At 41.8% G+C, this 12,010-nt stretch overlaps 1 protein-coding gene across 3 annotated transcripts in view; it reads right to left on the reverse strand.

Moving 5' to 3' along the window:
- The window catches only part of avl9 (AVL9 homolog (S. cerevisiase)), a 274,023-nt gene that overhangs the window by 187,131 nt on the left and 74,882 nt on the right, over positions 1-12,010 (reverse strand). For all 3 annotated transcript variants that reach the window (XM_059985379.1, XM_059985385.1, XM_059985374.1), the window contains exons 5-6: positions 2,727-2,816; positions 554-620 (exon numbers count right to left, since the gene is read on the reverse strand). In XM_059985379.1, coding sequence (XP_059841362.1) covers positions 554-620; positions 2,727-2,816 — 157 coding nt within the window. The remainder of the gene's footprint in view (positions 1-553; positions 621-2,726; positions 2,817-12,010) is intronic.

Below are 12,010 nucleotides of genomic sequence, written 5' to 3' on the forward strand. Positions count from 1 at the left end.
ATTTGACCTGCCTAAATGAACCACTTCACACTTATCTGGGGAACTCCACTGCTTTTAGTAAACACAAGAGATTTAGCAGATGCTGGAATTTCCTGATGCAGGGTCTCAGCCCAAAATATCAACTGTTTATTTCTTTCCATGTATGTACTTATTTCATTTTTCATCTCACATTCTTGATATTTATTACTTATTTATTTCTTATTATTATTATTTTGTATTTGCAGTTTGTTGTCTTTCAAAGTAAATTTATTATCAAGGTACATATATGTCACCATATACAATCCTGAGATTCATTTTCTTGAGGGCATACTCGAGTTGTTTGTCCATCCTGTTGGGTACAGTCTTTTGTTGATTTTATTAGGGTTGCATACAGACGGACACACACACACACACACACACACATTTATTTATTTGTTTGTTTATTTACTACTTACTTATTTCTATAATAGATTTATTTTGAACATCTTGGGTATGCTGCTCGAGTATGCTTTAGAGGTAACAAAATATGTTGTTGTTTCTTCTGATGTTAATAACGTGATCTGTGCTTACTTACTCAAATAAGCCTGAGATCCTTCTAATGCATTTCCTCCTAAAGAGTTGTTCATGTGTTCATAGAGTTCCTAGTTTAATCATTTAAAAAAAAATCAAGTTAAAAGCATTCAAACCAACTTGTGCATTCTAATGTTAAATCCATGTTTCATTTTGCTTTGCTTTATGTATGAAATGTCTTATTACTTAAGTGCAATGTAACAAGATTCACCACTTGAGTCACAAAGACAGATCTTAAGTGCAGAATTTTAACACAAGCAAGGTGGGGAGCTATCTTCTTTTGAATACTACCTCACTATTCCTTCATTTTGAACTATTTATTTTTGTGATATACAGTTTTTTTTTACAAAACAACAAATTTCAGACATAATAAATTTGACTCATTCTAAAAACCTGCTGCAAGTGAAATTTATGCTTTTCAATAGTCAGATGTATCTAACCTGTCCGATTCAAAGTTTAATGGAGGCAGATCAAATGGCAGATCATCCAATTCACTGCTAATTGGTAAAGTGGATATGTGACCATACCAGAAACACTGGGAGGTTCTGGTATTCAGATTTTAAAAAGCTCCAAGATACCCAATAAATTAAGGCAATGTCGAACTCTGGCCTGGATGTGTAGCGTTGCTTGTAACTGGCACCTGTCTTCTCCTTCCCACTCAACCACAGAATGACATTTAACTTATAAAGACTCTTTGTACAAGACCTTGGTGAGACTGTTTTTGGAAAATTCTATTCAATTTTGGTCACCTAAAAAGGAAAGATGTCATTAATTATTGAGAGAAAATTTATGAGGATGGATTTGAGGGACTGAGTCATGGAGAGAGGTTGAGCAGACTGGGACATTATAGATTAGAGCAGGGGTTCCCAACCTGGGTTCCATAAACTCTTACTTAATAGTATTGATCCATGGCATAAAAAAAGATTAAGAATCCATGCATTATGACATTGAAGACTGAAGGGTGGGTGATCTTACAGAGGTATATTTCTGAGAGGCTTTGATGGAGTCAATGCTAGCCTTTTGCCTCAGAATTGGTGAATCAAGAACTAGAAGGCATAGGTTAAAGATAACAGGGCAAGGAGTTAATGGAAACATGAAGGGCAACTTTTAACACAGATTTCCAGTGAAATATTATGTATTTTACATCACTTCAAAGGATATTTATACTTAAAAGAATCTACTCAATGCACATTAGAAATGAAATATAGTTATAAGCTTTGCTGCATTTAAGTGGACAAAGACAAGGGAAATCATGGAACAGGTACCTCGAAAACGTGCATTGAGGTCAATATTGGCTTAAATAAAAATTTTTAAAATCCTATAAACATTCTACCTTCAACCTGAGACATTCATTTCATTTCACTTTCTTAAATCTTATCCTGCTTAATCTACTCAGTCTTTCCATCAGGTTGAATAATAGGTCTACAACCTGAAATATTCATCTCATTTCCCATTGACAGATTCTGCTTTATCTGCTGAGCCTTTTCATAATTCTGTTTTTATTTCAGATTTCTAGCATTTGCAACTTCTTGATTCCAAACCTTTATACATAAACATAATGAATACTATATGTATACAATATGTGAATCAGTAACATATTCAGACTGAACTATCAATACTTTCCTGTAAAACACATTATAACAAGAGTCCCATATTTGATATTGTGGGTAAAACACATGGGAGTTCAAGGCCGTAATTAACAAAATAATAAATCAGCTTAAAGATAAGTTGGATGACAACAAGGTCATGGGTTAAGGATGAAAGTTGAAAAGTTTAAGGAACGTGATGGAAATCTTTTTCACCCATTGAGGAGTGAGGTGTAGTGCCAGCAGCCAGTGAAGGGCATGCAGCGGACCCACTAAAGGGGCAAACAAGGGAATGGGCGACGGGCATCCAACAGGGCCAGCAAAGGGCAAGCGACAGAGCCAGCAACCACAGAAGGGTGCTCAATGGGGCCAGGGACTAGTGAAGGGTGCTTGATTGGTCAGGGGCCCAGTGAAGGGTGAATGACAGGATCACTTCAGACTTCCAGCACCATTCTGATGATAAAACTGCAGTTTTGGAGCATGAAGGCAATACTACATTCCAACACAAACTCTGTGCAGTGTGCAAAGGAAGGCTATCCCCCTTTCTTGTAAGATTTTGACTAAGAATAAAAGGAACATCAATTTGCTCACCTTTAAGATAGAAATCTGTGAAAAATCTTTTTCCTCAAAATAAGCATGTGTGATGAGTTCCAGTTTGGCTTGGAGCAACCCATAGAGCGGCTATAGAGAAAAATATCGCAACAAAGTCGATTAATTCAAAAGGTAATAGAGCAGCTTCAAGGAATCAAGCATCAGAGAATGGACCCCTCACATATTTGCCAGGCATCAATTACACATTTATACATAACCCTTTGTCTGGCATGACCTGCCACACTTTGGCAATTCTACACTCTGCTAGATACTTCACTAACAGGTAATGTTACAGGTATGTAGGACCCTGGTCAGACCCCACTTGGACTACTGTGCTCAGTTCTGGTTGCCTCACTACAGGAAGGATGTGGAAACCATAGAAAGGGTGCAGAGCAGAGTTACAAGGATGTTGCCTGGATTGGGGAGCATGCCTTATGAAAACAGGTTGAGTGAACTCGGCCATTTCTCCTTGGAGCGACCTGATAAAGGTGTATAAGATGATGAGAAGCATTGATTGCATGGAAAGGCAGAGGCTTTTTCCCAGGGCTGAAATGGCTGCCTCAAGAGGGCACAGATTTAAGGTGCTTGGGAGTAAGTACAGAGGAGATGTCAGGGGTAAGTTATTTTTATGCAGAGAGTGGTGAGTGCGTGGAATGGGCTGTCAGCAATGGTGGTGGAAGCAGATACTATAGGGTATTTTAAGAGGCTTTTGGATAGGTACATGGAGCTTAGAAAAATAGAGGGTTATGGGTAACCCTAGTAATTTCTAAGGTAGGACTAAGTTTGGTACAACTTTGTGGGCTGAAGGGCAGGTATTGTGCTGCATGTTTTCTTTGTTTTCTATGTTTCTAACATTCTAAGAGTATCTAACTATATCACCAAGTCTGCATTCTGGAGTTCAACAACAGTTTGGCTGAGAAACTTCTTCCTTTTATCTCCTCTAAGACTCCTTCTCATCACCTTAAACTTATCTGCTCTAGCTTTAGGCATCTCAAGGAAAAGTTTTACTTTATTTATGCCTTTCATAATTATGTGTTCTTTAAGGTTGTCATAGACAGGGGAGTGGTATGGGGACAAGCTCCCACTAGCTATTAAGTACTCCCAAAGATGTGGGCCTCAAATAGCTGCTGACAACCAAGTCCAGCTCCTGGCCTTCATGTGTGGCCGAGCTACTAAGCCCGGCAGAACTGTTTCTACTGGCAAGAGAAGGCGCAAGACAGGTTACTGGCGCCCTAAAACCAGTCGCTTCGGGCAGCTGGTGTTTGTCAGCCATGGTTGGCAGCTCATCTAGGAGAAGGAAAACTCTGATCTCAAACCTCTGCTGCCTTGTGGCTATACTCCTTAGAAGTAAACCCAGAGGAAAAACTCCAGAGCTGGAGCCCCTAAGGCAGTTCTACATTAAGTTCAATGCTGACTGGCAACTCTTGCAACACTGCTGGTACCAAAGTGTATAGTCTCTGCTATTCCTTTGGGTTCAACAGATGCATGGAGAGGAGGAGATTGCTGCATAAGCAACAGCTTGCTCTCCATATTATACCAGGCTTGCATATCTAAAGAGCAAGGCCGTGATCTCCATAGTCAACTCAACTGAAGGAGGTCCTCATCTCAATTATATCTACCAATATCAGGACCCCCTCACTTTTCTCCACTCCAAGTAAAACAGACAGCCTATCCTGCCTTCTCTCAAATGACGTTTCATCCCAAGCAATGTTCTGGGGAATCACAACTTCAAAAGGTCCTTCCCACAGTCTTCCTAACTTTACTGTTTTTATTCTAGAGAGTTATTTATGATTTATGCTGACTTTGACTTATTTTTCATTAGTCTCCAAGTACCTTGAAATCTCATCCTTAATAATAGGCTCCAACATTTCCCCAACCAATGAGGCTGGGGTAACTGGCCAATAATTTCTTTTCTTTTTCGTTTCTCCCTTCTTAACGAGTGGAGTGACATTTGCAATCTTCCAGATCTCCACGACCATGCCAGAATCAAGTGATTCTTGCAAGATCAAGACCAATACATCTGTCATCTCTTCAGCAACCTCTCACAGGACTCTGGGATGTAGTCCATCTTGCCCAGGTGACTTAGCCACCTTAAGACCATTCAATTTGCCTTGCATTTCTTCCTTTGTAATATTAATAGCACTCACTCCTGCTCCCTGACATTCACGAACCTCTGGCACACTGCTAGTGTCTTCCACAACGAAGACAGATGCAAATTTCACATCACATTTCATGTCACATGCCTGTGATAATAAACCTGATCCTGAAGTATTCATGAAGTTCATCTGCCATGTCTTTGTCCCCCATTCAAAGAGGGGGAAGGGGCCACAGTGGTTGACAAAGGAAGTCAGAGATTGTATAGCATTAAAGAAAAAGAAGTATGACAGGGCTAAGATGAGTGGGAATAAAGATGATTGGGAAAGTTTTAAGGAACAGCAGATCTTAACTAAAAAAGCAATACGGAGAGAAAAAATCAGGTATGAGCTCAGTCTAGCCAGGAATATAAAAGGGGATAGCAAAAGCTTTTTTAGCTATGTGAAGAGAAAGAAGATAGTTAAGAACAATGTTGGCCCCTTGAAGAATGAATTGGGAGAAATTGTTATGGGAAACAGGGAAATGACAACAGAATTTAATGCATACTTTAGATCTGTCTTCACCAGGGAGGACACAAGCAATCTCCCAGATGTATGGCTGGGCCAGGGTCATAAGATATCAGAGGAATTGAGACAGATTGACATTAGGAAAGAAACTGTGATGAGTAGACTGGTAGGACTGAAGGGTAATAAATCCCCGGGTCCAGATGGTCTGCATCCGAGGGTTCTAAAAGAGGTGGCTCAGGAAATTGCGGATGCATTGGTAATCATTTTCCAATGTTCCTTAGATTCAGGATCAGTTCCTGAAGATTGGAGAGTGGCTAATGGTATCCCACTTTTCAAGAAGGGAGGGAAGGAGAAAACGGAGAACTAGTGTTAGCCTAATGTCAGTCGTGGGGAAGATGCTTGAGTCCATTATTAAGGATGAAATAGTGGCACATCTTGATGACAGTAATAGGATTAGGCCAAGCCAGCATGGATTTACCAAGGGCAAATCATGCTTGACTAATCTGTTGGAGTTTTTTCAGGGTGTAACAGGGATGTTAGATGACGGTAAGCCAGTGGATGTTGTGTACCTAGATTTTCAGAAGGCATTCGATAAGGTGCCACATAGGAGATTGGTGAGTAAAATCAGAGCTCATGGCATTGGGGGCAGGGTTTCAACATGGATAGAAAACTGGTTGGCAGATAGAAAGCAAAGGGTAGCAGTGAATGGGTGTTTCTCGGACTGGCTGGAGGTGACTAGTGGGGTACCACAGGGCTCTGTATTGGGACCACAGCTCTTTACGATTTATGTCAACGATTTAGATGAGGGCATTGAAAACTATATCAGCAAGTTTGCTGACGATACTAAACTGGGTGGCAGTGTGACATGCGAAGAGGACGTTAGGAGAATACAGGGAGACTTGGATAGGCTGGGTGAGTGGGCAGATACTTGGCAGATGTCATTCAATGTGAATAAATGTGAAGTTATCCACTTTGGAAGCAGGAACAAGAGGGCAGAGTATTGTCTGAACGGTGTAGAGTTAGGTAAGGGAGAAATGCAAAGAGACCTAGGAGTCCTAGTTCACCAGTCAATGAAGGTGAATGAGCAAGTGCAACAGGCAGTGAAGAGGGCAAATGGAATGTTGGCCTTTGTTACAAGGGGAATTGAATACAAGAGCAAGGATGTCCTTTTGCATTTGTACAGGGCCCTGGTGAGACCACACCTGGAATATTGTGTACAGTTTTGGTCTCCAGGTTTAAGGAAGGACATTCTGGCAATTGAGGAAGTGCAGCGTAGATTCACTAGGTTGATTCCTGGGATGGCAGGGCTGACTTACGCAGAGAGATTGGAGAGATTGGGCTTGTACACGCTGGAATTGAGGAGACTGAGAGCGGATCTGATTGAAACGTTTAAGATAATTAAAGGATTTGATAGGATTGAGGCAGGAAATATGTTCCAGATGTTGGGAGAGTCCAGTACCAGAGGGCATGGATTGAGAATAAGAGGTCAGTTATTTAAAACAGAGTTGAGGAAGAGCTTCTTCTCCCAGAGAGTTGTGGAGGTGTGGAATGCACTGCCTCAGAAGACAGTGGAGGCCAATTCTCTGGATGCTTTCAAGAAGGAGCTAGATAGATATCTGATGGATAAGGGAATCAAGGGATATGGGGACAAGGCAGGGACTGGGTATTGATAGTGAATGATCAGCCATGATCTCAGAATGGCGGTGCAGACTCGAGGGGCCGAATGGTCTACTTCTGCACCTATTGTCTATTGTCTATTACTACATCACCAGCATCATTCTCCAGTGGTCCAATATCAACTCTCACTTCCCTATTACTTCTTTATATAACTGAAAAAACTTTTGGTATCCTGTTTTATATCATTGGCAACTTTGCCCTCATATGTCATCTTTTCTCTTCATATTGCTTTTATAAGAATCAGAATCAGGTTGATTATCACTGGCATAGAAACATAGAAAACCTACAGCACAATACAGGCCCTTTGGCCCACAATGCTGTCCTGAACATATACTTACTTTAGAAATTACCTAAGGTTATAAGATCCATTTATCTATCCAGGAGCCTCTTAAAAGACCATATTCCATCCACCTTCACCACAGTCGTTGGCAGCCCATTCACGCACTCACCACTCTCTGCATAAAAAACTTACCCTGACATCCCCTCAGTACCTACTTCCAAGCACCTTAAAACTGTTAGCCATTTCAGCCCTGGGAAAAAGCTGCTGACTATCCACCTGATCAATGCCTCTTATCATCTTATATGCCTCTATCAGGACACTTCTCATCCTCGGTTGCTCCAAGGAGAAAAGGCCTTGTAAGGCATGCTCCCCATTCCAGGCAACATGATTGTAAATCTCCTCTGCACCCTTTCTACAGTTTCCACATCCTTCAGGCTGTAAGGTGACCAGAATTAAGCACAGTACTCCAAGTGGATCTGACCAGGGTTCTATACAGCTGTAATACTACCCCTCGGTTCTTGAACTCAATCCCACAAATAATGAAGGCCAATGCACCGTATGCTTTCTTAACCACACAGTCAACCTGCACAGCAGCTTTGAGTGTCCTATGGACTCCGACCCCAAGATCTTTCACACTTACTAGAATCTTACCATTAATACTATATTCTGCCATCATATTTGACCTACCAAAATGAACCACCTCACACCTATTTGGGTTGAACTCCATCTGCCATTTCTCAGCCCAGTTTTGCATCCTATCAATGTCCCGCTGTAAGCTCTGACAGCCCTCCACACTATCCACAACACCTCCAACCTTTGTGTCATCAGCAAACTTACTAACCCATCCCTCCACTTCCACTTCAAGGTTATTTATAAAAATCACGATGAGTAAGAGTCCCAGAACAGATCACTGAGGCACTCCACTGGTGACCGACCTCCATGCAGAATATGACCCATCTACAAATACCCTTTGCCTTCTGTGAGCAAGCCAATTCTGGATCCACAAAGCAATGTCCCCTTGGATCCCATGCCTCCTTACTTTCTCAATAAGCCTTGCTCAGGGTACCTTATCAAATGCCTTGCTGAAATCCATATATACTACATCTACTGCTCTTAATTCATCAATGTGTTTAGTCACATCCTCAAAAAATTCAGTCAGGCTCATAAGGCACAACCTGCCCTTGACAAAGCCATGTTGACTACTCCTAATCATATTATACCTCTCCAGATATAAATCCTGCCTCTCAGGATCTCCTCCATCAACTTACCAACCACTGTATTATGACTCACTGGTCTATAATATCCTGGGCTATCTCTACTCCCTTTCTTGAATAAGGGAACAATAACTGCAACTCTCCAATCCTCCGGAACCCCTCCCATCCCCATTGATGATGCTAAGATCATTGCCAGGCTCAGCAATCTCCTCCCTCGCCTCCCTCTGTAGCCTGGGGTACATCTCATCTGGTCCCAGGGACTTATCCAACTTGATGCTTTCCAAAACCTCCAGCACATCCTCTTCCTTAATGTCTATATGCTGAAGCTTTTCAGTCCACTGTAAGTCATCCCTACAATCTCCAAGATCCTCTTCTGTTGTGACAAAAGAAGCAAAGTATTCATTAAGTACCTCTGCTACCTCCTCCTGTTCCATACACATTTTTCCACTGTCACACCTGCTTGGTCCTATTCTCTGAAGTCTTAACCTCTTGCTCTTCACATACTTGTAGAATGTCTAGGGGTTTTCCTTAATCCTGCTCACCAAGGCCTTCTCATGGCCCATTCTAGCTCTCCTAGTTTCATTCTTAAGTTTCTTCCTGCTAACCTTATCATTTTCTGGATCCCCATCACCACCAAGATTTTTAAACCTTTTCTTTTCTTCTTGACTGTATTTTCAACAGCCTTTGTACATCATGGTTCCTGCACCCTACCATCCTTTTCCTGTCCCATTGTACCTATGCAGAACACCACACCAAGAGATGCCAAGAATAATTTCCCAAATAACAATTGGCATCTTCCTACAGTTTTTTTTAAGTGCAATCGTGAACAATAGTAAGTTCAGAAATGCTGATCAAGTCAACTAGTTCCCAAAGAGAAAGTTGATACGCCAATCAGATGGTCCACTGCTGCTCAGTGATAGAACACAAAAAATTCATTTAGAAAATAAGAAACATTAAAAAATATTAAAAATACTGGAGTCATGATGATCATGATGGAGTCTGTTGGTAGAGACATCTATACACATGCTGTCCTCCATAATTTAAAGAGATTGAAGGATAAGGTTGCAGGGTGACAAAACATGGCAGGAGCACTTGGAACTAAAAACTTATCCCTACTGGGTGAAAACAGCACCTGTTCTTTCGACATTGTTCTCCAGCAGTTTAAGGACTACGTCCAGCCAGAACATAACTCACAAATGCTCTTGAAAGTCAGGTATTAACCCTACCTACCAGCAACCAAGCATTGCCATCATGGTCCCCTTCATGATAGCTTATGAAGAAACATGTGACTTCCCTCCCAGAGATGATTGGGGAATGTACACTCGACTCTTGAAGACTTGGACCCCATCGTTGCAAATGTTTCCAACCACAGCATCGAGAAGGCTGTTTCAAATTCTGATAGCACAGTGAAGAAAGCTTCTATCCAGTTTATAGGTTCTATCCAGTTTATAGGTTCTTGCATCAGGACTAGAAACAGCATTAGCACACATAGATAAACTTGATCGTGTGGTGCACTGTTTCTCATAAGATGAAGGCAGCATGGCGCGAAGCACTGCAGGGCTGAGGCTGGTGTGTATTTTGTATAGCACAGTAGCTGCAGCTACCTGTCGTCTGTGGTGTAGGCTACTGATGGCTAGCTTCTCACGATCTGTGGCTTCATCTACACCTATAATCCTAGGTAGAGTTTGTTAGGTGTGTTCAAGAAGGTTTCTTGACACAATATGTAGACAACCCTAAAAGAGGAGGAGCTGTACATGATCTGGTATTGTGAAATGAACCAAGTCAGAAATATAGAAACATAGAAAATAGGTGCAGGAGTAGGCCATTCAGCCCTTTGAGCCTGCACCACCATTCAGTATGATCATGGCTGATCATCCAACTCAGAACCATGTACATGCTTTCTCTCCATACCCCCTGATCCCTTTAGCCACAAGGGTCATATCTAACTTCCTCTTAAATATAGCCAATGAACCGGCCTCAACTGTTTCCTGTGGCAGAGAATTCCACAGATTCACCACTCTCTGTGTGAAGAAGTTTTTCCTCATCTCGGTCCTAAAAGGCTTCCCCTTTATCCTTAAACTGTGACCCCTCGTTCTAGACTTCCCCAACATCGGAAACAATCTTCCTGCATCTAGCCTGTCCAATCCCTTTAGAATTTTATACGTTTCAATAAGATCCCCCCTCAATCTTCTAAATTCCAGTGAGTAAAAGTCTAGTCGATCCAGTCTTTCTTCATATGAAAGTCCTGCCATCCCAGGAATCAATCTGGTGAACCTTCTCTGTACTCCCTCTATGGCAAGAACATCTTTCCTCAGATTAGGGGACCAAAACTGCACACAATATTCTAGGTGCGTTCTCACCAAGGCCTTGTACAACTGCAGTAGAACCTCCCTGCTCCTATACTCAAATCCTTTTGCTATGAATGCCAACATACCATTTGCCTTTTTCACCGCCTGCTGTACCTGCATGCACATCTTCAATGACTGGTGTACAATGACACCCAGGGCTCGTTGTACCTCCCCTTTTCCTAATTGGCCACCGTTCAGATAATAATCTGTTTTCCTGTTCTTGCAACCGAAGTGGATAACCTAACATTTATGGTTAACAACTAAATGGATAACCTCACATTTATCCACATTAAATTGCATCTGCCATGAATTTGCCCACTCACCTAACCTATCCAAGTCACCCTGCATCCTCTTAGCATCCTCCTCACAGTTAACACCGCCGCCCAGCTTCCCGTCATCTGCAAACTTGGAGATGCTGCATTTAATTCCCTCGTCTAAATCATTAATATATATTGTAAACAACTGGGGTCCCAGCACTGAGCCTTGCGGTACCCCACTAGTCACTGCCTGCCATTCTGAAAAGGTCCTGTTTACTCCCACTCTTTGCTTCCTGTCTGCCAACCAATTCTCTATCCACATCAATACCATACCCCCAATACTGTGTGCTTTAAGTTTGCATGCTAATCTCCTGTGTGGGACCTTGTCAAAAGCCTTTTGAAAATCTAAATATACCACATCCATTGGCTCTCCCCCATCCACTCTACTAGTTACATCTTCAAAAAATTCTATAAGATTCGTCAGACATGATTTTCCTTTCACAAATCCATGCTGACTTTGTCCAATGATTTCACCTCTTTCCAAATGTGCTGTTATCACATCTTTGATAACTGACTCTAGCATTTTCCCCACCACCGATGTCAGACTAACCGGTCTATAATTCCCCGGTTTCTCTCTCCCTCCTTTATTACAAAGTGGGGTTACATTAGCCACCCTCCAATCCTCAGGAACTAATCCAGAATCTAAGGAGTTTTGAAAAATTATCACTAATGCATCCACTATTTCTTGGGCTACTTCCTTAAGCACTCTGGGATGCAGACCATCTGGCCCTGGGGATTTATCTGCCTTTAATCCCCTCAATTTACCTAACACCACTTCCCTACTAACATGTATTTCCCTCAGTTCCTCCATCTCACTAGACCATCGGTCCCTTACTATTTCCGGAAGA

The sequence above is a fragment of the Hypanus sabinus genome, chromosome 1 (genome assembly GCF_030144855.1).
Source record: "Hypanus sabinus isolate sHypSab1 chromosome 1, sHypSab1.hap1, whole genome shotgun sequence".
NCBI classification, from domain to species: domain Eukaryota; kingdom Metazoa; phylum Chordata; class Chondrichthyes; order Myliobatiformes; family Dasyatidae; genus Hypanus; species Hypanus sabinus.